Source organism: Bactrocera dorsalis, chromosome 1 (assembly GCF_023373825.1).
Source record: "Bactrocera dorsalis isolate Fly_Bdor chromosome 1, ASM2337382v1, whole genome shotgun sequence".
NCBI lineage: Eukaryota > Metazoa > Arthropoda > Insecta > Diptera > Tephritidae > Bactrocera > Bactrocera dorsalis.
Window position 1 is genome coordinate 40,508,924 of NC_064303.1, and position 26,924 is coordinate 40,535,847.

The 26,924-nt window shown below is 37.1% G+C and overlaps 1 protein-coding gene across 1 annotated transcript in view; it reads left to right on the top strand.

The window, feature by feature from the left end:
* The window catches only part of LOC105221872 (tyrosine-protein kinase Dnt), a 196,246-nt gene extending 169,507 nt beyond the window's left edge, over window positions 1–26,739 (top strand). The window contains exons 2-4 of the mRNA XM_011199007.3: window positions 22,203–23,334; window positions 23,444–23,740; window positions 25,624–26,739. Coding sequence (XP_011197309.2) covers window positions 22,203–23,334; window positions 23,444–23,740; window positions 25,624–25,735 — 1,541 coding nt within the window. The 3' untranslated portion in view covers window positions 25,736–26,739. The remainder of the gene's footprint in view (window positions 1–22,202; window positions 23,335–23,443; window positions 23,741–25,623) is intronic.
* The last annotated feature ends 185 nt before the right edge of the window (window positions 26,740–26,924 follow it).

Here is a 26,924-nt window from a genome sequence, read left to right on the forward strand (position 1 = left end):
TATAATGCCAGTTGGCTAGCCGTTCTTCGACAAAAGTTAAGTGTTGCTCTAATACTCTTGATGCTCTGATGGAGCATTTGTTACGGCTTACTAGAACTGTGTCATCCGCGAAAGTGGATGTCATTACGTTCATAGCTGTTGTAATGTCTGCTGTATATATTATGTGCAGAGTTGGGCCTAGCACGCTACCTAGAGGTACACCAGCCCTTACTGCTCCTTCTTCTGATATGAAGTCTGCTAATTTAACTGTAAATTTCTTATTTCCTAAATATGACTCCAAAGTTTTATGCAATTCGTAAGGTAAAACGTTTTTGATTTACCATAAAAGGCCTACATGCCAGGGCTAATTCTACTTACTTGCTCCACAGAGCCATGTTTAGCACGAAAACCGAATTATGCGTTGGTGCTGTCATAAGCGATCTATCTATATTTTGGACTGCAGCAAAATCTATTAAGTCTGGTATTTTTTCTATTTTGAAATTTGCCATCTGTAATTTGAAAACGAGGTGGACAGTATATAGCCGTTAAGTTTAAGTCACAACCCCGAATTTTTTAGGGATATTGTCCTAGCTTGTTACTGTGCTGTAGCTTGAGGTTCTAGAGTGTAGTGGTTCAACCGATTTCTAATCAACACTGCCGTGCCACCAAGCGCTTTTCCATCCGCATGATTTGTAACATAGAGTCTAAATTGAAATTATTTTTATTTGTTAGATGAGTTCATTAACATGAGAAGGAAATGAACAAACTGTTCTGCTCTGAAGCAACATGTTGCGAGAGTAGAAAAATACGACTATGGCAGCAATTATTCGATCGTCTTTAGAAAGAAGTTTGAAGTAAAACTTCAAAATGGTTGTTACAGTTGGTGGCGTGGCGGTTTTAAAGTTGATGTTCTTCATAACTTCATTACCACTGTACCAAAGTTTTAAAAATTGGAAATCTGATCTGAATTTAAAAATGGCAGGACATATTTTTATCTTTTATTCGAAAATAAACGATAAATCCTTATTTTGGTTACACGAACGATTCTATAATTCAGTTGATACACAATTTTTTCTGGCAGCATTCAATTTTTGCAAATACATCTGGCGACGTGTTTCAGCTTAGGTATCAATCAGCTGATTACCAAACAAGTTTTACGTGACATGATTGTTAATTTATAATGACGAAGGAGAAGAGATCGTTGCTCGAATTCATATGTCGAATGGTAAATCAGCTCCCCGACGTATTTAAGTCAGATCGCAAATCAAACAAATATTTAATGTGAAGTAATACCTTGTAACAGCAAAGCATAAAGAGGCTGCAGAGAAGCGAAAACTCTTCTGATGGAAATCACACACAAGACAAAAACACATTTGTTACTGATCTTTGTGAAACGCGAATTAAATGTACCCTTAAAAAGATCAGCAATCCATATGTTAAATCTGTTTTTTGCGCTATACAAGGTGCGCTCCAAAGTAAACAGGACTTTTTCAATCTAGAGCCCCTTGTGGCCTTGTGGTCGACTGGTGCGTTAGAATCTGCTAACTAAACATTTTAACAAAATAATTTAAAATTTAAGTGTGCTTAAATAGGCTGTTAATAGCAGCAAAATGAATTGTATCTTGTACGTGTAGGGTCGTAATGGAAATAAAAATAACTCCATAGGTCCCGCAATCACTAGACATTAATCCTATTCAAAATATCTGGAACTTTTTGGAGAACCGTATTCGAAAACGTCGAAATTCATCAAAATAACGCCAAAAACGTGGATCATCGACATAGTAGGTCCCGAAATAATACTAGAAATCGCGTGGGGAGCATGCGTCGACGTCTAGGGACATTAATAGCAACAAAATGTAGGCCAAAAACCGCTAAAACTATTGTACTTACTTTTGAATTATATAAATAATAATTGGTTTATGTAAACTTTTTTGATATAAATAAGGCGCATTTTCAGCTTTAGCAATAATTTTTTTATTTGTGTAAACAAAAAAATATGTTGATATGCTATATTTAATGTTAAATATACATACATAAGTATCTTGAAAAGGATTAAAAAAACACAAAATTTATTGATTTTAAAGCAAAGACTGTTCATGTAGCGAAATGAACCCGAATAACCAGTGCAGTATGAGATGGTGCATTATCGCACTTTGTTCAATAAATTTAGACATAGTAAAAATCGAAGAATTCAGTTTTAGAGCCTCACAAAGCGACGTGTATCTCAAATATTCTCAAATGCTCTCCAAGTCGGCCTCACTTCTCTACTATAAACAGTTAGGAATTCTGTTGGAGACAAAATTTCTGACTGATTTAAAAATAATTGTTTCCGTTACGTAAGCCTGATTATTGGAATATTTCTTTCTCTTAGCTACTAATGTTTATAAATATTTATTTTGTGGAGCAGGAGACTTTCTGCGTTATATTGTTTTTGTTTTTAATCTGACAAGAATCCTTCTTATTGTATTTACGTGACATTTTAGACCTTATGTCCAAGGCATTGTTCTTTTTAACCATTCAGACTCAATACTATTGAGTATAAATTTATTTGTTTAAGTGTATAAGTGTGCTTTCAAGCCATATTCATGCCTATTCGCTTAAGTGTAATACAAGACTTTCTCAGTTGTCTGTCACGTATTTCTAAGGCTGCTATCCTTGTTGTTCCTTTAATTATACCACTGTCTCCAGTTACAGATACTACAAGTTTAATTCGTATGTATGTACACATGTACATGCTCTTTTGTTTTGGCTAGAGTAGTAAGTAGAACTAAGAATGCCAATGACAATTTTTATTGAAAAATCACACATGCAAACATCCGCATTTTCTCAAAGAAGTCAGAATAGATATGTAAAAGAAACTACGAAAGTATTTGTGAAACAATTAAAGAATCAGTTTACTTAATTCCTGCTTTATTTGTTTCCTCTGTGTAATGGGCTCAACTGCGAATGAATCAAATCTGAGAAAGCAAGAACACTGAAAATCTTCTTTTGCTCTATTGGGATTTTTTGTTTTTCACTCATTTGGTTAGAATTTTGTATTTACATTTCGGCACAAGATTCTTTTGTAAGCGTCTCGCACTTAATGTCGCGGACTATCAATCATATATATATATGTATGTACATGTAATATATGTGTTGCAAGTGTTTTCAAATGGAGCCACTAGGGCTCGCTGTGCAAAGACTGGGAATTCTGAAAAATTTGATATTTTTAATGCCCCATCCATTGTTAGCAGTAGTTGTTTTTTATCATTTGCGTGCCGTAGATATTCCATTTTTCACTGTCGATGTGTCCGACCTGTAGCATTCTCTTCGCGCGACTTGAACTCCAACTTCACTACATACATTGTGACAAAAAGGTACCGGGAAATTGTAAATAAAATGCCAAATATTTAATTATTGATCGATATTTACTTTGTCGCCTTCATAGTAATCCTCACCAGATGCTCTTTTGCCAACAACTTTTCCAGTCCTTGAAATGCACTTTTTGGGATGGGCTTCAGCTCCTTCAGCGAATTTTGTTTTATCTCTTCGATTCCCTGAAAACGGGTTCCACGCAGCGGTAATTTCAATTTTTGATAAAAGGCACATGGAGCCAAATCTGGTGAATGCGGCGGTTGATCGACGGTATTCATTACGTTTTTGGCGGTGTGGTCACAATTGTTCAGTTGATAAAGTTCAGCTTTATCGAAACGAGTCGAGCAAGAACATGTTTTTTTTCCCAAATTAAATGTCGAAAGAGATGTCGCGCTTTCTTGAATCTCTATAACACTTAGCTTTCGATTTTCAGGCACCATATCCTTTTAATACTTTCATTAGTTTAAGAGGTTGAAGGTTGTCCGCAACGAGGTATGTCTTCAATGACCTCTCGACCGACTTTGAATGCTTTCTGTCACTTGTAAGTTCGTATTTTTGAATCACCGTAATTCTTTTCAAATGTTCACAACAATTCCGCATAAAAATTTTTGTAAGGAAAACTAAATTTGAGACAAATTCTTTGTTCGATATTTTGATCCATTGGTAAAAACGCAACGATCTACTGAGGAGTACCGACTTCAGCAGCCGATGTAAAACTGGTTCACAAATCGCTCTCGTATTTGGACTATTAATCAAGGACAGTCCTGCCAACTTAAATTAATTAATTACATTTCTTGTTTTAAATAAAGTAATAAAATATTAACAAGTAACTTCATTTTTATTAAAGTTAATTTATTTATATTATTACATTTAATACTGCTAACGGTTATTAAATATTTTCGAATATCTTATTTTTATCCTTCACAATTTTCCAAAAGATTGCTATTATACATACATATTTGCATACTAAAAATAAAAAATGGATAACATAATTAAAATTTCCGAATATACTGTATATTTTCATTTGAAACCGAACGCTATTGCACCTATGAAAAGACATTCATAATGAAAAGCAGAACTGTTACGAACAAAAACACAACACGTGCCACCCGAGTTCGAGTGGCACGGTCCCTTCGTCTTCCCCTCGCCCACAAAAACCCGGTTTGGGCGATAAACCGGATGCAACTAACTTGTGATATTTAGGTGTATATTTTTACGCCCTTTTCCTTTAACGTTTAATTCGTCACTTGACAATATTTTTTGTTTTTTTGTATTTCTGATTCTTTCACTTTTTATGCTTTCGCTTTTAGTTCATTTTCCATTGTTGTTTTAGTGCCACCGTCGCTTTCATCACTGTTATTGCTGTCGACATACACAGTCTCTATTTTTTCCGTTGGTACAGCCATCAACGCTCCAATAGTTTGTGTAACAATTCAATTTAGTCCTGTTGTCAGTGTCCCTACCCTACCCCTCATATCATTGCAATGATGCCACAGCTTGCTTACAATTTTGTTTCCTTCTTCACTGTCATTTCTTACGATTTTCTGTTCGTTTATATGTGCACATATTTCTGCTGGTTTTTCTGCTGCCTGTTGGTGGTATTTGCGTCAGTTGTTATTGCCGCTATTGTCATTGCCAACAATAAACGATTTTTTATTGGTTCTGGCATTGTTATCTTATGATCCTCGCTGATGGCTTTATTATGCACAGCGCATGGCTTAGCATAAATTTATGAAATTAACAGTTTTTTCAACTCATTCTACATCGCAATAGTGCCAACGAATTGAATCATATTTTATTATTATACTCCTACAACCAGTTCCTACAGAGTATTATAGTTTTGTTCACCTAAGGATTGTACGTATCACCTCAAACTAATCGAGATAGATATAGGGTTATGTATGTATATATAAATAATCAGGATGGTGAGAAAAGTTGAAATCAGGGAGGCAGTGTGAAAATTGGACGATGGGCGTGGCACTGCCCACTTTTTGGTGAAATCCCATATCTCGGGACTCGACCAACCAATTTCGACAAAATTTGGAACGTAGCATTATTTTCGTATTCCTATGTCACTCTGAAATGAGTTTAATCGGACAATAACCATGCCTACTTCTCATATACTTATCACGATTTTAAATCCCACTTAATTCGTTCAGTTAATATAACAGGATAAATCTTATGACCAAAAATTCTTTAAATCCTATAAAAACTGTTCAAGCCCCAGGTACCGAATATTTAGACCCCGGTACTTATAGTTGACTTTTGATTAAAAATGTCGGCCAATGTTATATAACTGAAATTAAGGGATACTCCTTTTCTTATAATGGTATGTCAAAATGGGTTGAATCGGACCAATAACCCGTATATTTAATATAAAGATTTTCGAACTTACGGGTGACTTTGGACCGCATATATCGGCCAATATGTGAGTTATCCCAAAGAAAATAAGAGAGCTGTTTTTATTCATAACAGTGTATCTCTGTGCCTAAAATAGATAAATTTGAGAGAAAACTTGGTCTAGCCACTATATAACTAATATCAGGATTTCCGAACATCCAGCTTACTTTACTCTATATGATTGCTTTTACACCTTATAATATATTCCTGGCTTCCTAGCTTTGATTCTTGCAAGTTGCAAGAGTATAAAATGTTTGGTTGCACCCGAACTTAGATCTTCCCTACTTATTTCTTTTATTAGTTTTTTACACTACGATGCCCAGGAATGTGATTTTCGTATAATGCGCGTACAGGAGAATGAAATCCTAGCCCCATTTGACAGTTAATGAGTTTATTTGAAAATAAATAAATATTTAAGCTGAGCGGTGATTTAGAGTCGCACTCACTTCCGCACGCATTTAGCAAAAACTTACTATATATAAAAATATAAAATATTTCTGGTTTTGTGATTCACTGAATCTTAACATAAAGGCATAAATATGTAAGTATGTGCATAACAATTGTTTTCGACAATGCAGCTCAAGGAACCATCATAAAATATTACCTGCAATCATAAATGAATAAGGTAATCAAAATAATTAAGACTTTGAGGAACTATCTGTTTGGAAATTATGTATTTAATAAAATTATTTTTCCCAATGGCGTAAAGACAATTATAAGAAGTTGGGTTTTCTGCTTAAGCCATTCAACTCGGAATTTTAAGTTTCGATCTATCGGCATAAAGTTTTGAGCCTACAATTCAATTGTTCTGTCACCGTTGTAGGAGTTTTGTACCAAAATTTTAATGTAAAATGTAAAATTTATCAGAAAAGTGTAATTTTACATAAAAAATAAAAGAAATTAGCTCTATTTGTGGGAATTATGAACACACAGTTTCGTAATGTTCCATTAGTCCGATTCCAGGCTAAAACTGATATTAAGTATATCTATATATATAAAAGAAAGTTGTTGTTAGTTACACCATTTATAACTCAAGAACGGCTCAACCGATTTGTCTGAAAATTGGTGGAGAGGTAGCTTAGAACCAGGGTAAGGACATAGGATACCTTTTATCTCTTTATGTCAAAGTTTAATACAACTCATAAATACAAAAATTATATTTCAAATCATAAGCATTTGTTCAAAATTCATGTTTGTAGGAATCATTTGAATATATTCGTACAATTTTAAACAGATTCTTCCTCAAAAAATTGCTAAGTATTTGGAATAGTAGAAAAGAAGTGCAACCAAATATGCAGTGAAATAGATTATAACTGGCTCGGTAATCAATCATTGAGTATGTATTATACCACCTTCATCCAAAAGACTGATGTAATAACCTTTCTAGCCGCCTTTTTCGTCTTTCCATGCCTGAGAACCGGTTCATCATATGCAGTCCACTAGAATTACTCTCGATTGGACTCCAGTGGGAAATGTTGGAGCAATGTTTCTATCACCGACGCAAAAATTCGGCTTGCGAGGTACCTACTTTGCACAGAGCTTTCGCCTCTTTAAGCTTAGCAAATATATTTTCATCGGTGGGTTTCCCTGAGCTCAAATTCAACAGTATTTTCCTCCAAAAAGCAATGATTTATTAACACACGAAATGCTCTATGATCCATTTTTTTGTAAACTGACAGAAGTAGCTTCATATATTTCATTTTGTAAACTGACAGAAGTTGCTTCATATATTTCATTAACTAATAATTATAATCCAACTAATAGAAATAATATAGATGGTAGTAGTAGTATTATCTATGTATCAGCCACAGTGAAGCGTGAACGGGTCCTCTAGTTTCTACATAAAATGTCTGAACGTTTTTATGCAAAAGTTGTTATCGACATAATAACACATATTTTTGAGTCCTTAATCTATTTTTATATTGTATGTATATCCCACTAAAAGTGTATGCGAAAGAGTTTGATTATCTCGCAAATAATTTCACGGAAGAGATGTATACCTACAAGGTGCGTTCCAAAGTAAAAAGGACTTTTTGAATGTAGCGCTCCTGGTGGCGCCATCTATGTGTCGATTCTTTATCGATTGTCCAGTGAAAATTTCAGACATTTCATCGATTGGAAGTGAAGTTATTGCGTTTTAAGTGTCAGTATGTTTGTGTTATCGGTTTGTTTTAAAAGTGGTAACACTTTTACCAAAACATTTCAATTGATGGAACAAGTTTATGGCGATGATTGCCTATCCCGTAGCAGAGTGCACGAGCAGTTTCAACGTTTTCAAATTGGTCATGAGGACATAATTGACGATCAACATGTGGGTCAATCAAAACCCGTGATCACAGAAAATTCCATCCAAACTGTGAGTGAATTCATCAAAAATCCGCCGAAATCATCATTGAAATTCATGGAAAAAAAATCACAATTTATCCATTAACCACTCTCCGTATTAACTTGATATGGCACCGTGCGACTTCTTCCTTTTCGAAAAAAATGCATTTGCCCAAGGAAAGCGTTATGCAGACGTAGAGGCCACTCAAAAGGCTTGCACCGGCATGCTGGCGGCCATACCGGCCAACGAGCTAAAACACTCGTTCGACATGCTTTTGGACCGTGCAAAAAGATGTATTGAAGCAGAAGGAGACTATTTTGAATAAAATAAATTGATTTTGCCGAAAAAACTATTTGTTCTGTTTTTCTTTAAAGTCTTGTTTACTTTGGAACGCTCCTTGTAGTTGGTTGTTATTGTTGTTGGATTTACAAGAAGATTGTGATTATCACAAAAACCCCACTTAGATTTATAAATTGTGTTTTTATTTATGTGAATATGAAATAAAATACGAGGGGAGATTTAGAAGAAGGATGTAAATGGTTGAAAATGATTACAACTACGTATATGCAAGAAGCTGCTATTTATCAGATCATATAGGGAAATTACGATTTACGCACGGCCAAACAAATTATGCATATATGGGGTTCCAAAACTGGCAAAGATTTGGCTTAATAACGTCAAGCAATTAATTGATTTATAATTGAAAAGCCATCACAACAAAGCGGTTATAGAGCCAAGGAATAGAGAAATGATTTTAAAACATGACCACCAACTATTTAATAGTTGTGCAGGATTCGTTTCAATTGATTCACATTTTACTACCAATTAGACTATATAAATCTATTCTTTTAAAAGCGTTCTTCCATGGAGCTCTGAAAGAAAGTCATGCTCACATAACCTTTATAGTTCTATTGCGCTCTCACTCTCATATTATTTTTCTTCTTTGGCACTAAAACCGTAGGTTGGCTTAGGCCGCGAACACGAAACTTCGCCATTTGTCTCTATCCGTTGCGAGGTCATGTCAGCTGTACATATCAAGTGCAGACAAGATGCTATGCACTTGGTCCTTCCATTGGATACGCCTTTTCTTCCGTTATCCACCCATGATTCTCGGGTCGAAGGAGCTTTTCGGTGGAGCATCACATTCCAAGTCAACAACATGGCCTAGCCAGAGCATTCGTTTTATGCGCTTAACCATATACCTCATTTCCAATCAAGTCTAAATTTCCAAAATTTTCTATGCTTAACTATTTTTTTAATATGTCATAGTTTTCTAAGGGCACAATAGGACCATAGGTCGCAATGCATACCTGCATACCTCATTCTTCAATCTAATTTAATTTTCCAAAGTTTTCTACAACAAATACATATATGTACGAAAACATATGACATCACAGCTAGTGATTAATTTGTAGTACTGCTTTGGTTCACGCTTTGCTTTGACGATAAAAATGGATTCCTTTTGAATTTCTACCTAGTATTTTGCCTTTTGTCTTCGTAAATGTTATGCTGCGCATACGAACGTACAAACATTAGTCGTAAATACAGTTTGCAGTTGTTTGCATCTCTGCTGCCCGATTTAATATATCCTTAAGCGTAATTTAAGAACGATTAAATATGGTATATTGTGTGTTTGTATGCTCACTACGAGTATAAATCTCTTTCAGGATATAGTTAAGGAGTGCTTGTAAAGTGACAACGAGTAAATATGTGTATGTGGCGGGCGGTACTGGATGCAGCTCAAAAAGCCCTGCACCTCTTATTCCTTCCATTGCACACTTTATTGCGCCGACAATGAGGCTGTGTAAAATCGTGTTTTTATCTCATTATCTTTGAGTATACTTTTCAATAATTTCGCACTTTTGCTTTTACTTCTGAATATTCCACATACTGACACGTTTCTCTTTTTAGCGCAATTTCCGGCTTACAAGATTTCCATATTAATAGATTGCGCTGATTTTCGTTTCTTGGTGGTGGTGCTATGATTTTATTGGACGGCAGAGTATTCGGTTTAATAAAGAGTAGGTTATTCATATTAAAAGGCGATTTGCTTGAATTTCGTCTTTCAATATTACAGTAGAGTTTCATATCGAATTTGATTTGCGAATTTTAAATAACTTTTAATTCTTCAACTTAGGCATTATTAAAAGCTTAAAGCAAAGCTCAAGACAACAGATAAAATGGGTTTACTAACACATGAATGTTTTAGGTTGACAGAACAGAACAGTAAAGGATTTTCATACTTTTATTATTTTCTAAACGTTTTTATTAAGTTAACCCAAGTTTCGAAATATTTGATTAAATTTATTTGAATATTGTTTTTTCTACATACATATGTTTGTATCATAAGGAGGATGGAGTCTTGTGTAGAAGTTCATGCAAGTGAGGAAAGTTCTCTGATCGTCAAAATCCGTGTGGCATTTATTACAGTGGCCATATAAAGGAGCACAAGTTTGGTGAGGGATTAGTGGTGATAGAGAGACTCCGTCGCCGAGTACTATCATTCACTCCGGTACATGAACGTTTAACCACAATCCGCATCAAAGCGAGGTTCTTCAACATATCTCTGGTTTGCGCCCACGCCCTGACGGGAGAAAAGGACGATGTGACCAAAAATGCCTTCTATGAGCGCTTGGAGCGCGCCTATGAGAGCTGCCCCCGTCACGATGTCAGAAACGTGCTTGGCGACTTTAACGCCAGGGTGCGCAAAGAAGGTATCTTTGGCACTACGGTCGGTGAATTCAGCCTCCACGACGAAACATCCTCAATCGGGTTGAGACTGATCGACTTCGCCGGGGCCCGAAATATGGTTATCTGTGGTACTAGATTCCAGCACAAGAAAATACATCAAGCTACCTGGCTGTCCCCGGATCGAAAAGCCACCACCCAGATCGATCATGTTGTGATAGACGGAAGACACGGTTATAGACGTGCGTACGCTCCGAGGTCCTAACATCGACTCGGACCACTATCTTGTTGCGGCCAAGATTCGCACTCGCCTCTGTGCAGCAAAAAACGCACGTCAACAAACACAAGGAAGGTTCGACGTCGAGAAGCTGCAATCACAACAGACAGCCGAACGATTTTCTACTCGGCTTGCACTCCTGCTCTCTGAGAGCACTCGTCAACAACTCGGTATAAGGGAACTGCATTTCGAACTCCTTACGTACAGCTGCAACCGAAACCATTGGTTTTCGGAAAGTGCAAAAGAACAGCTGGTACGACGTGGAGTGCCGTGTCGCAGCGGAGAGAAAACAGGCTGCCTACCTCGCAATGTTACGATCGACCAAAACGCGTGCGGGATGGGATACATACCGAGAGTTGAAGAGGGAAGCGAGACGCATTTGCAGACAGAAAAAGAAAAAGGCCGAAATGCGTGAGTACGAAGAGCTTGATAAGCTGACCGACTGGGGTAATGCTCGAAAATTCTACGGCGACTTACAGAAGGTTTCAAGACCGGAGCATTCTCTTGTAGAACCCCCAAAGGTGATCTAGTCGCCGATGCTCAGAGCATACTTAAATTATGGAGGGAACACTTCTCCAGCCTGCTGAATGGCAGTGAACGTACAACCCAGGAGAAGGCAAACGAGATTCCCCAATCGATGACGATGGAGCAGACGTTCCATTGCCCGACCATGAAGAATTTCGAATAGCGATTACCCGCCTGAAAAACAACAAAGTGGCGGGAGCCGATGGATTACTGACCGAGCTACTCAAACACGGCGGCGAAGAACTGATACGGAGCATGCAGCAGCCTCTTTGTAAAATATGGTCGAACGAAAGCGTGCCAAACAATTGGAATTTAAGTGTGCTCTGCCCAATCCATAAAAAAGAGACCCCACAATCTGCGTTAACTACCTGGAATAAGCCTCCTCAACATCGCATATAAGATTACATCGAGCGTATTGTGTGAAAGATTAAAGGCCATCGTCAACAAACTGATTGGACCCTATCAGTGTGGCTTCAGACCTGGTAAATCAACAACTGACCAGATATTCACCATGCGCCAAATCTTGGAAAAGACCCGTGAAAGGAGAATCGACACTCACCACCTATTCGTCGATTTCAAAGCTGCTTTCGACAGTACGAAAAGGAGCTGCCTTTATGCCGCGATGTCTGAATTTGGCTCCCCGCAAAACTAATACGGCTGTGTAAACTGACGTTGAGCAACACCAAAAGCTCCGTCAGGATCGGGAAGGACCTCTCCGAGCCGTTCGATACCAAACGAGGTTTCAGACAAGGCGACTCCCTATCGTACGACTTAATCGAACTGCTGCTGCAGAAAATAATTCCAGCTGCAGAGCTTAATCGAGCAGGTGCATTGTAAATATCTGCTCGGTTGTTGCTTTGCCAGGTCTAAAACCACACTTATAAAGTCCAATCAGTTTGTTGAAGGTGAGCTTTAATCTTTCACACAATACGCTCTATAGAACCTTAAACGCGATGTTGAGGAAGCTTATCCCACGGTAGTTGGCGCAGATTGTGGGGTCTCCCTTTTTGTGGATTGGGCAGAGCACACTTAAATTCCAATCGTTTGGCATGCTTTCGTCCGACCATATTTTACAAAGAAGATGATGCATGCAGGCCGGAGAAGTTTTCCCTTCGTAATTTTAATATTCTCTGGGCATCGATTAATAGAACACCTCTGTTCTCACTCCTTTCGGTCTCTCTCGTTTTTTGTCTGCAAATGCGTCTCGCTTCCCTTTTAAACTCTTGGTAACTATCCATCCCAGACGTGTCGCGGAGCATACCCACTTCTGAAACACTGGAGACGTGTCTTCCGTTTTCGGGCTCCGACGAAATCGATCAGCCACTACCCACCTTCTCCAACCACGAGTGTGTCACCAAATTTGCGCTCCTTTATATGACCACTGTAGAAAATGCCACAAAGACCTACTCGCCTTAGTCCTTGTCCCGTCCATCGCATTTATTGGACGGCTGTGGTGTCAGCCTTTATTTTTACGAGGACATCAACCAGCTGGGCAGTGGCTCATTTCCCTATTTGCGTCAATTTTGTAATATATGCAATGAGATGGTAAGGATAATTATGCTGTGGAATAATTATACTGTTAGGTGGAAATAGACCATAGGTGCAGTATTATCACCTTTTAAGTAGTAAAATTCATTAGTCAGCTGTGCGAACAACTTTCATCATTTATTATTTTAAAGAAGTAAGAATTTGCCGAGAATTTTTTAGAAAAGATAATATAGTAATGTTTAGGTCTGTCATCAGAGTTTCGATTGCTTAATAAAGGTTTAAATACAATTTGGTTGGTTCTGAAGTTTCTGTAATAAAAAAATTTATTGAACACAGTCAATTATAGTAGCTGCTTTTATAGTGGTCGCTTCTTAGTAAGTATTCAATTTTGTTCTAAACTACAGATCGATTCTATCACCCTGTCTCAAGAATCAATAGCTCAAATTTTACTATTACACTTTGAAGATTAAAGAGCACTACACACAACATTGGTTCATAATTAATTTTCCTCCTTCGCCACCGCATACCCTCTGAACCTCTTTCTAGTATCCTAGGTGGTAGCGTTTGAATTCCCTATGCCGCAGTTGTAATAATGCACACATGCTTGTCGCAGGATGTGTCAGTCGCGCCAATACAAATGCTGTTGACATCAAAAGTAATGCTGTTAGTAATGTCTAAAACTTCTTAAGTGTGTGATTTGCACACCTCCTTCACCACCATCACCATAGCCGTCAATGTTGTTTTTGATTTTACGCTGATGATGATGCTATTTTTTTACCTTTCGCTCCCGCCAAACAACACAGTGAGCATACGCATAGCACTAGCTTCTATGCCCATCTTGCCGAAAAGCCTGTCTGTTTGATTGTGTTGTTCTTGCTTTGATTGTTGTTGTAATTGTGATGTGATCCAGTTGAAAGTGGTGGCATAGGTGTGAATTTGCGAAATGTGCAGAAAATATTTTGAGATCTTGTCTGCGTTTGCTCATCATCATTGTGGCATTTTTGGTTATAACCAAACTTACCCCGTCTCTACTTTTGCTTCTACGCTTCCATGTCAATTGCTATTACTATGTATCTGCCCTGCTGCGTTGGTTTCTCTACTTTTCGAATTGCTTTGATGCACGTTTTCCGTCCGCCGCACTGCTTCTGAATTTAGCAGCTTTCCAGCCAGAATCGGTTCGCACATTTTCGGGGGGGACAATATGGGATTAAAGCGGATTAAAACCGTAATGTACGTCTTAGCTGCGTAGTATTGGAAGGTGGGGTAAGAAAAGAATAAGAGAAAATGCAAACGGTGAAAGAACCAGGTGGCACACTTTACCCCATTAACACTGCCTCTCAACGTGTACTGCGGAAATTACTTTCCTTTATTAAGTGCGATGGCTTCACAGGCTGCTCATTTGTGCCGCTCTGCGTCTTTCGTTGTCACCTAGACTCAGGTGACAAAAAGAGAGCAGCCTTGTCATTGCGGCAATGTGGGTGGAGTGCAAATTTTCGTCAGCACGAGTACAGAGTGCTGAGGCGTTAAGCAGTAAAACATAAGCCGCTTGTCAGCGTTGACACGACTACACACCTGACGGTGGACTCCGCGTCGATCTAGATGCAAATGGGCTTGGCCAGATTGACATTTGTTACAATTTTGTGTTTATTGAATTTGACCCGCTTGATACATTTTATAGGAAGTGTAGTCAGTGCGTTGACGGCATTCCCCATTTCGATATTTTCGCTTACACATAGAAGTGTGTTAATCAATTTCGGCTTTAGATTAAGATAAATCATGTAACATACGAGGGCTGCTATATATATTTCACAACTTTCGACGTGGATTATCACGACAAGAGTGCATCGATGAACTAAAATCTTTGTATGGCTATGAAGCACCATCCTATAGCACTGTGAAAAACTGGTACAACGAATTCAATCGTGGCCGACGCTCGCTCAAAGACGAATTCCGTGAAGGTCGTCCAAAAACAGGAGTTGTGCCAGAAAACATCGATGCCGTACGTGAACTGATAATGCAAGACCGTCATGTAACATACCTTCAGATAGAGGCAAGCCTATGCATTTCTCCCACCAGCATACATTCGATATTGCATGAACACCTGGCCGTAAAAAAGGTTTGTTCTCGTTGGATCCCGCACAATTTGACAATTGCTCAAAAAAAGGCTCGTGTGGATTGGTGTAAAGAAATGCTGAAAAAATACGATCGAGGTGCTTCAAAAGACGTTTATAAGATCGTCACAGGTGACGAATCATGGATCTATGCGTATGAGCCCGAAACAAAACAGCAATCGACCTTGTGGGTCTTCCAAGACGAGCCAAATCCAACGAAAGTTGTTCGTGGAAGAAGCACTTCGAAGCAAATGGTTGCCTGTTTCTTCGGCAAAACTGGTCATGTGGCGACTGTTCCGCTTGAGCAACGTAGGACGGTCAATTCTGAGTAGTACACCACCATTCGTTTGCCTGAAGTCTTAGGAGAAATTCGAAAAACGAACAAGACGAATCATTGTGCACCATGACAATGCGAGCTCAAACCAGCGCCTTGTTGACCGGCCAAAACGTCGAATTGATGGGTCATCCGCCGTACAGCCCTGACTTGGCACCCAATGACTTCTTTTTATTCCCACACATCAAGAAAATAATGCGTGGTCAACGATTTTCGTCGCCAGAAGATGCAGTTGAAGCATTCAAAAACCATGTTTTGGAGGTGTCTCAATCGGAGTGGAAAAAGTGCTTCGAAAATTGGTTTGAGCGCATGCAAACGTGTATAAATCTTTATGGAGAATATTTAAAAAAACAATAAAACCATTTTCGTTGATAAATATTCCTATTTTCATTATTAGGCCAGAAATATATATAGCAGCCCTCGTATTCATTGTATACAGTTTTTAGGCGCAACACCAAGTTGTTATATAACATTTCAGGTTTCTGCTAGAGATCGCACTCTTCTGCAACCTCAAAGGAAATTCCTGACATCGAAAAGCACTTTTCCTATAAGTACATCAATTAAACGAAAGTACTTTAACATGAATTAGGGAAATTGTTCCATGCTTTTGAGTGATTTCCTCTGTCTTTTAACAAGTTTTTTTTATGCAAGAGGCCTCCACAACAGACAAATATTATAAATATACTCGCAAATGACCTAAGAATGCTTAGCGACACTACGAAAGTTACAAGTTACAGTAAGTGATCTTGAAACTTGGCTTGATGACAAGTATTCTGACACTGTCCCAAGAAAATCAACCATCAAGAATAGGTATGCTAAGTTTACCCGCGGTGAAATAAGCACTGAAGACGGTGAACGTAGTGGACGGCCACAGGTTGTTACTATCGACGAAAACATAAATAAAATCCTCAAAATAATTTTAAATAACCATAAAGTAATGTCGTCCTAGATAGCAGGCATTCTAAAGATATTAACCAAACGTGTACATCATATCATTCACGAGCTGATGATACGAAGCAGTGTTTGGAGATGTTCAGGCGTAATAAACCCGATATGCGACAATGCATGAAACATAGCTCCATCGTTTCACGCAGAAGTGCAATCGACAGTCATTCGAATGAACCACGCACGATGAACCCGCTTAAAAGTGTGGAAAAACACAGCATCGGCTGGCATTTCGGGATGCGAAGGAATAATTTTTATTGACTACGTTGAAAAAGGAAGAACCAAAAACAGCGAGTATTACATAGCACAGCACTTCAGAGCGACAATTTGTCCAAAGTTTTACACCAATAACTTCATGGGTGTTTAATTAGTATTCTGAAAAGTAAAGGATCGTATAAAAATTGATACATATATATGTGGAAAGTAGGAGTGGTTGTAGTCTGATTTCGTACATTAGTAGAGTAGTTTCTGACATATGGAATTTTAACTAAAGGTGTACTGTGCCATGTTCATTATTTAACTTTATACCGCCTTCCATCTAGCTTCTTCATGCTGTTTTTAAAATTTAATTTATTTAGATATATACATACAGTTGTGTTCAAAATAATAGGAGTGCATCACAATACAGAATACAAAGTTATGTTTTTCAATAAAAACAAGAATTTTATTAATTTATCTTTTATCCACTAATTGTTCATTTTATGCAGTCTTATTATGCACTTTTAAATTTTAGTAATACACAGTAAATGAAAAAAATAAATTATTTAAATAAAGAATTCAAAAATTCGGTGTTAAAAATAATAGGAGTGCATCACAAAATGCAATAAAACTAAAAAAAAATCAAAAAATTGGAAATTATGGCTAGTATATAAGTTAGTTTAGTTAATATTTAGTAGAGTAAGCGCGATTTTTTTATCACAGCAGCAGATCCGAGGAACATGGGATCGATCAGATCACGACCCCTTTTTATCGGGATTTGCTGCCATGCCTCGTGGACTGTGCTCCATAATTGCCTTGGATTTGATGGTCTACGGCCAGCAACAACTTTTTTAATATCTGCCAATAAGTTTTCTTTTGGAATTAAGGTCAGGCGACTGATCAGACCACGACATAACCTCAACTTTATTGACCAGAAGCCATTTCTTTGCAGATTTACTTGTATGTTTCGGGTCGTTAGCTTGTTGAAACAACCACTTTAATGGTATATTCCATTGCGCCTACGGCAGCATAACTTTTTTCAATATATCCATATACACGTACTGCTCCATGGTTTCTTTTACCAGATGGATTGGTGCCACGTCCTTGTACGAGAAACCACCATGTTTGACGGTCTTAAGAGTGTATTGCGGTTTATATTCCGTATTTAGTGGACGACGGATATACTGCCTAGACCCTGTGCCACCAAATAAAACTAACTTACATTCCTCTGTCCACAAAATATTTCTCCATTTCTCCGGTTGCCAGATGCCATGTTCCTTGGCGAATTGGTGCCGTGCTCTAATTATGTTGCTTTGTTACCTATGGAACTTTTCGCGGCATCCGCGCAACTAAATTATATTCCAATAAACGTCTACGAACTGTTACGTCACTAACATCAAGATCTAGACGTTTTTTTATTTCTCTAGGCGACGCTTTGGGATCTTTTTTAGACGACTGGAGTATGCGTCGATCGTTTTTTTTAATAGTTTTGCGTTTTCGTCCACGTGTTTCGGCTTTATTTTTTTAGGACAGGGAATTTGATATCATTTGATCAGAGCACGCGAGTATTTCGTTAATATCTTTATAAGTTTTCCCGTTTTTTGCTAAATTTTTTAATGATTTCACGCTTTTTGTCCCTAGGATGTTTTCCTCTACCCATTAATGAAAATGATAGACTTATCCTTTAAAAATCGCATCGTTTTTATTTTTTTGTACTTACTTTTTACTTTTTTACAGATTTTGTTTAAATAAAAATGTTTTACACCACTTGGTAGGTCACACTCTTATTTTTGTGAACAGCGCAATTCAGTGACCGACACAGATTTGAACTCATAACATTGGAAATAATGTAAATAGCTGAAGTCTATGCTTTGTGTTCTACTCGCGGAATACCGTTATAAATATTTCTTAAAAAGTGATTGACGTTCATGTTTTAACATGATAATTTTTTGGGGCACTCCTATTATTTTGAACACAGCTGTATGTAGGTCTTATATCCAAAGGGGTCCGACTGCATATGAAATGCCAACCTTCTTATGTTGACAATATGTGTACGAAGTTTCATGAAGATATATCAATTTTTACTCAACCTATCGCTTGCTCAAACGGAGCGATGTACAAACAGTCACCCGAAATTCAACATGTTGCGAGAGCGGAAGAAATAGTAAAACTACATAACTTGTAAACTTATGAGTTAATCGGACTTCATCTTTAAAAAAAATTGGCTGAAATAAAAAAATTGGGACAATTAAGATGACTAATGATGAGCATAAAAATAATAACCACTGTATAATATATACAACTTTCACTTTCTGGCATTTTCTAAAGGCTCTCTGGATGCAAATTAATTTTCTGCTCGAAGACTTTTTTTGAATTTTTAATTAAAAGCTTTGCTTAAATTTTTCATCAAAATAATTGCATTGATGCTGTGGGACAAATACATAATAATTTGTGTTTAGTTTTACTTACATCGATCCTACCAGTACCGCTCATTCCATTTCATCATCACCTGTTCGTCAAATTCATTTAAATGTTGAAGAGTCATCGCATTATCGTCTTTATCATTTAATCTTATTCACTTTACTTTCAGTATATTTCGCATTTTCTTGTAACCGTTTGGTGGCTTTATATACATACATGCGTCTCTGTCGTTTTGCCCTCCTGTTTTTTCTTTTCCTTTGGCTTAAAATTCCTTTTACTTTATGCATTTCGGCTGTAACCGCACTCTCTTGATTCTTCAAAAGCGCTTTCAGTTTTGTCTTTCCTTTTTGGGGCACACTTCCTTTAATTGTTTCTTTATACCTTTGACGATTTTCGCTTTGACTTCGTAGCAAAAAAGTTTATACTTGCCTCTGTTACTTATTAGTTTTAAGTTAAGTCTGTGTGAGAAACAGTTAGCATTTTTTTCAACTGCCAACTGCGTCGTCCTTCTTTTTCTTCCAGCCTTAAGTCGGACACATTAATTTTCCTATTAGCCTTATTCACACTTAGCCATTAAGTAACTTTATTGGCTGCATGAAGTGTTTCCCACAATTGTTAATTTCAGCTTCAGCTACTTGCTTGCAGCTATCGGACACTCACACATACAACATGCAACACTTGACCGTCTTCATACTCGCAGTCGCCAGCAATCCTCATTCGTTGCCATTAATGCTTAAGTGCTTAATTGTTCTGTTACAAAATTGCTTTGTCAATATTTTCTTATAAGCACCCAACTGAAGGCTTTCACAGCATTCCTTCCATTCCTCAACCAAGCGTCGTAATCTGTACACATACATATGTGTGCTTGTGTGTGTACGCTTTCGAGCGTGTCGTTAGCCATCAACCCACTCATTAGGCGCCTCACTATCAACCGCAATTAAGCTTTTAACATTGACCAAAGCACAGACTCGCACACTCGCAATCACTTGAGCGCACACAAAAGGATGTGCATGAGTAAGTGCCTATCATTCACATAGTAACGGTACTATTGCCTACATATCACACATCGTTGCTGGCATAATGTACATTTGTATGTGTGCATTTATACACATTTCCATATATCATTGTGGAATACTTATGTACGTACGAAAGTGGTAATATGTAGTGCGCCTGACGTGGTAGCTTTTGATAAGGATATCGATTGTGTTTCGCTGGCTGGCCAATCGCCTCTCAATACACTCTCATCGCAATCCAACCTGTTTGCTGGTTGTCGTTACTCCCTCACAATTCTCCATTATAACATGTGCCGAAACGAAGCCCGACAATGCGGCTTTCGCTAAACTCTTTAATGCCATCATACTCGTAACCTTATTATTCGCTTACCATAACACATAATTATAAGCACGTTTACATAAGAAGTGTGCATGTTTGTACTTTTTGTTTGTTATATAATAAAAATTGGTGGGGAAAGATCTTTTCAAAGAATTTAATGAATAAACAAAAAATAGTAGTGTTAATGCTGTTTCCAAAGTAGGCGAAATTATTAAATGTCTACCTCCGTTGTCCAACGTTTTAATACATAAATAGTTGTTCTATATTTAAACTCACTAATCGAGAACTGAAATAATTTATATTACTTGTATGTCTAAAATTCAATAATTAATTTGTGAAGTTCAAAGTTTCAACTTATGTCAGATTTTTAAGGACACTAAGTCGGAGTTCACACACAAAGACTTTTGTAGTGCAAATTAAGGGACCAAACTCCAATATGTATATATGTATATATATCACAATTTCCATTGTTCTTATTAACCTTATACCTAAGATAGCGGTCAGTGTATGTGTTATAATAAGTATGTCAAAGGTTTGATTGCAAATTTACACCCACAATATGATCGTTAAATCGTTTCGGTTGCCAAAATGTGTAAAATTTTAATGAATTTAAGAACACATGCTTGTTTAAAGTTATGTAATTTAGCGCTTAATATGAATGGAATGGACCAGGATGAGCCCAAACTTCATATCCCTAATGAAAGGAATGTTTATTATCTGATTAGCGTTTTCACATCATCTCCTTGTTTTAAATTAATAGCATTCGGCTAGACAAATTAGAGTATGAGTTAAGTTGCATTTTGTTGCTTTCGTCAAAAATATCGGTGGGAGTGGTATCGATGCGACAGGAGTAGTATAGTAAGTATTTTTGCGGCATTTGAAGTGCCAAAAGCACGCGCTGTGTCTGGCCAAGGAAGGGCTATGCTCCATAATTTTATTTACAAGTACACTCTTTTTGGTGTGAAGGAAGAAATATGTAAACTTTCGAGTACAAGTCGCACTTTCCATTAAATTGATGTGTTTTAGTTTTTATTGCCTGACAAACGAGAGTGCGAAAATCCACAGTGCCAGTGAAGAATATTTAATGTTTTACATTTTACTTCGCATACTGGTATGATTTCAATCAGTGCTGCTGGTGCAGGAAATCAGTTAATCGCATGCTTTTCATTCATTTGAGACTGGCATCGGCCCCGACAATCAGATTGTGTAGCAAAGTTTATCCAATTAGATCGTCAAAATTTGTTGTCGTCTGTCTGTTAATGTGACTCAGAAGAAATATGTTTACATATACTTACCAGGTAAATATTGCACATTTACGAACCATCCCAAATACTATTCCGAATCATCAAGATTCTTTTATTTCATCCATTGTCACACATCTACAATTTTAGTTGATTGCAATTGAACAGCTCTCTAAACATTATTTCGAATCATCAATACGTTGTTGTTCTGGAATAATAGCGTGCTCGCGTTGTACACAGTTTTCTCGAAACTTTCTCATACCCACAAATTTGGGAACGAGATGACCAACAAGTGCCCTTTATAATTTTCTGGTGTAAGATCCATCAAACTACATAATTTTTAGGTACCATAACGGATCGACGTTCTGAGCTGTCCAAGTGGGATCCCTGTTACGATCGACTTCTTAACCTAACAGCACCTAATCTTGCTCTTAACATACAGTCATGGTATACACTACAATTTTAATGTACCGAGTTTATTTGGTACTTTTCTTTAATACAGTAAACATTAACATATACTCAAACACCACATTTCTCGTCAAGACCTACAATAGTAACAGCCAAAATTTTTCTTATCTTTTAGGTGTCTCTGCCGAAGTGTACTATGTACGCGAAGGCCACGTCAATAATTACGCGCTTAATTTTGTTGTACCAGTGCCGGCGAATATTCGTGACATCACGTTCACCTGGCAAAGTTTAGCCGGTCGACCGCTACCGTATAGCATTAATGTAATTACATCAGAACCGGAGGTCTTGCCAAGACCCTTAATGGTTATACCGCAAATCGGCGAGATACCAACTAGCGTACAAACGTTTACGATCGGTCTAAAATGCTCAGGCATTCGCGCTTCCGAAGTGGACGTCTCGATTTCCTTAGAGGTTATACTCAATCGAGCTCTTAACAATGTGACTCATTTGGTATTTAGACGGAAAAAAATGTGTTTGCTTGTCGAGCCAGAGGAAGATAACACGGTGCATGGACCGGTTCTGTTAGAGACTGCAGTACCACCACCAACAGGTATGCTGACCATCATTGTGGGTAGCTCTTTGGCGTTAGCGCTCGTCATAGTACTGCTATTAACCGCTTACTGTGTACGACGCTCGGCAAAGCGTCAAAATCATGGTCAACCGATGCGCACATCAAGCTTTCAGCGTCTTAATACGCATGCTTCATGTCAGCAGTCTGCCACCTACAATGGTAACCCATCTATAATTGCACCCATACAAAGCTCTCTGCCACGCAAAGTACAAGTAGAACCACAACATCCGGAAGAACTACACAGACGTATATCGGAGTTGACAGTGGAACGCTGCCGCGTGCGTCTCTCCAGTCTGCTGCAAGAGGGCACATTTGGACGCGTCTATCGAGGAACATATAATGACAATCAGGATGTGCTGGTGAAAACGGTGGCGCAGCATGCCAGCCAAATGCAAGTGTCTTTACTGCTGCAAGAAGGCATGTCTCTGTATGGTGCTTCTCATCAGGGCATTCTTTCGGTTTTAGGCGTCTCCATTGAAGATCATACGACGCCTTTTGTTCTATACTCTGCGCCGAACACTACTCGTAATCTGAAACTCTTCCTCCTTGATCCATCTTGCGCACGAACCATAACCACCGTACAAATAGTAATGATGTCCACACAGTTGGCCCAAGCTCTGGTTCACTTACATAGTCATGGCGTTGTACATAAGGATATAGCAACGCGAAACTGTGTGTAAGTATTATTGTAGCCAAATATTTCACTTCGTTCGTTAAATAACTTTCCGTTGATCACATTAGTTAACATAATATAAAATGAATTTTATATATTTATTTACTTACAGTATTGATGATCAATTGCGTGTCAAACTGTCGGACAGTTCTCTGTCCCGCGATCTCTTTGCTTGCGACTACAATTGTTTAGGTGACAGTGAAAACCGTCCAGTGAAATGGCTTTCTTTGGAAGCTTTACAGCACAAACAATTTTCGGAAGCGAGCGATTCGTGGGCGTTCGGCGTACTTATGTGGGAGTTATGCACTTATGCCAAGCAACCATACTCGGAGGTGGATCCCTTCGAGATGGAACATTATCTGAAAGATGGTTATCGATTAGCGCAGCCGTTCAATTGCCCGGATGAACTGTAAGTTTATTTTATTTAATTCATTTTTCATTAAGATATAAGAAGATAATATTTTATCGTTGCTATATGACAAATATGTATAGTATATGCCAACAACATTATCAGCCTTGAAATCCAACGCTGAATTACTCATGCTAACAGGTGCTTGTTTGGACTGATTATACAACTGAAAAGTAAAGTCCTCTCTCGATGAACAAATATGTACCAAACTCTACAAGTCTCTTGAAATTCCCATTCCCATATATGGTGCGGAGGCATGGACAATGACATCATCGACAAGGGGGCCTTAGGAGTGTGCGAGAGGAAGGGATGGAACTATGAGCTGTACGAGATATACGACGACATTGACATTGTTCAGTGATACAGCGGATACATGGCTAGGTTATGTTGTCCGGATGGATAGAGGCTATACTCGTATTTTCCGGCTAGGTTATTTTGTCGAGTTGGCGTCATATAGCGAAAAGTAGAAACGATTGGTGCGTGATGGTGATTTTGACAAATCATTTCATATACATACAAGGTGCGTTCCAAAGTAAACAACTTAAAACAAAAACAAAAATGGTTTTTTCGGCAAAATCAATTTATATTATTCAAAATAGTCTCGCTCTGCTTCAATACAGCTTTTTGCACGGCCCAAAAGCATGTGAAACGAGTGTTTTAGCTCGTTAGCCGGTATGGCCGCCAGTATGCTGGTGCAAGCCTTTTAAATGGCCTTTACGTCTGCATAACGCTTTCTTTCAAATAATCGGTCACAAAGGTCGATTGATAAGCCGGCGCATTATTGTGCAAAAAACGCCTATTTTCATCTTCGCGATATTCGGGCCGAACACGTCTAATACGCGCACCAAAAGCTTCAAAACTCCAAGGTAGAATACCGCATTCCAATCGATGAAATTTCATGAAATTCCCACTGGACAATCAATAAAGATAGCAGATTCTAACGCACCAGTCAACAAATAGATGGCACTACCAGGGTGCGCTTAATTCAAAAAGTCCTGTTTACTTTGGAAAGTTCTTGTATTTACCCTCGTGGCCACGCTAAGCTTACCACTGAAAATTTTCAAGTGTTATGCATATTTGACAACTTTTTATAGCGGTATTTTTCCGGCATAGAAATTTTTAATTTAGAAATAAGTTAATAACATAACAAAAATATTAAAAATTAAAAACAAAACACATTGAGCTATAGACAAAATCATTTGAAAGTTAGTCAGCCTTACAAAATGAGCTCAAATGTAAGACACCGATATGCGATGAAAAAATTATATTTTTTATTTTTTTAAATTTAATTTCATTTACGCTATATTGAAATTAATGTTTTATTTTATTATTTTATTGAAACACGAAGTTTCGTCGAGTACTTTAAAAACTATAAATTCGGCCGCTTTTGTATAAGCACATAAAAGCTAGTTTGTGTTTTACTCATTAAACGTAATAAATTAGAAACTATGATTATAATTACATAATTTAATTTTGTTTACTTCCGCTTATTAAAAACTTAACAAAAAAAAAATTGAAGAAAATCCCGAACAAACCAAAAGCACAAATCGTTTTTATTACTCGTATACATAAGGATTTAGTCCATATAGAATATTTTTTTTACAAAGGCAAATATGTATTTGGTTCAAATCCAACCATTACCGCGATCGTACTGTCGTACTGGGAAAAACCGTACACTCCACCTTTCTTCTACATCACAGTACTCTACGAAACACCTTTGGAATATAATTTTCTCAACTAGACAAATTTTAAACTATTTAGAAATTCAAACAATATTTTCAATAATAATATGCAATAATTCTATAATTAATATGCACCCATCCTCACACATTGATAATAATAGTAATAATATATATTTGTTGTTTTTTTTAACCCATTCACAGCTTCACGATAATGGCCTACTGTTGGGCGCTTCTACCGGGCGAGCGTCCATCATTCGCTCAACTAAACGCCTGTCTCTCGGAGTTTTACGCCCAAGTGACACGTTACGTGTAAACCGATGTACTTGGAACATCCCTCGCCAATATTAGACTGTATTATTGCTTCCTTACTCAAATACTATGTATATACATACTATATAGTACATGCATAGGTATATCCTCTGATGTACATATAGTATTCATCTATAATTAACATCTTAGCACTCCTCAAAATCTATGAACAGGCAATCATAATAAAGTAATAAACACATATTAATATTTTTAAGTGTGTCAGATTAGAATCGTTTTTAGTTAGAATAACCATTTCAAATTGCCAAATTATATATATTTTTAAAAATTCATTAGTTTTAGGATTATTGCGCGAAGTTTAGATATTGAGACCATAAACAGATATTTTAAAATTAGTCATAATTTTTTATTAAAAAATTGTGTAAATAAGAGATTATAAAAGTGTTTCAATATTCAATTGTTTATAAGTATTTAGAATATTTAAATATATAATTATGCATACATACGTGTACAAAAACTTGTATATAAGTTCAAACATGCGTATGTATATAAATATATATCTTATTAGAAAGGTTTAGTTAGCTTACCGTTACATATATTCGTATATGTGTCTGAAATGAATGTTCATTTGTACATCAAAGACTCATGTTATGCAATCTTCTTTAATTCGATCGTGTATACTGATAAACAGTTGTAAACTTGTAGTTATAATTATTCTTATGAGTTTTTCTACAAAAAAATTATAAATTAAGCAAAAAATAGAAATAAATAGTAAGCCGTAAATAAATTTTTTAGTAGTGTAAGCTTTAATACATATGTATACATATGCATAATAGTATACCCGTATAGCCGTTGAAATAAAGTTAAACTTACATTTTAAGTAAATTGAAAATTTGTTACCCGCTTAACAAATTATCCAGTATACGTACATATGTAAATAGGATAAATGAAAAAAAATACATTTTTACCATCGTTAAATCAAAGTTTTTTGCAAGTTGTTTGTGTCATTTAATACAACAAATAAATTAAAATTGTAAACTGTACATTAAAGTCGTTTCATTTAGAATAAAAACATCGGCTCATCAATCTCGCTCAATTGCTCGGTTGATTGATTATTCAACGAATCAAATTTTTCAGCTAAGGCCCCAAATGACCGTAAAGATTTACTGTCCAAACACTTGGTGATTTATCACTATCCGTTCTATTTAATATTGTTATGTTTTGTCATGTCAATA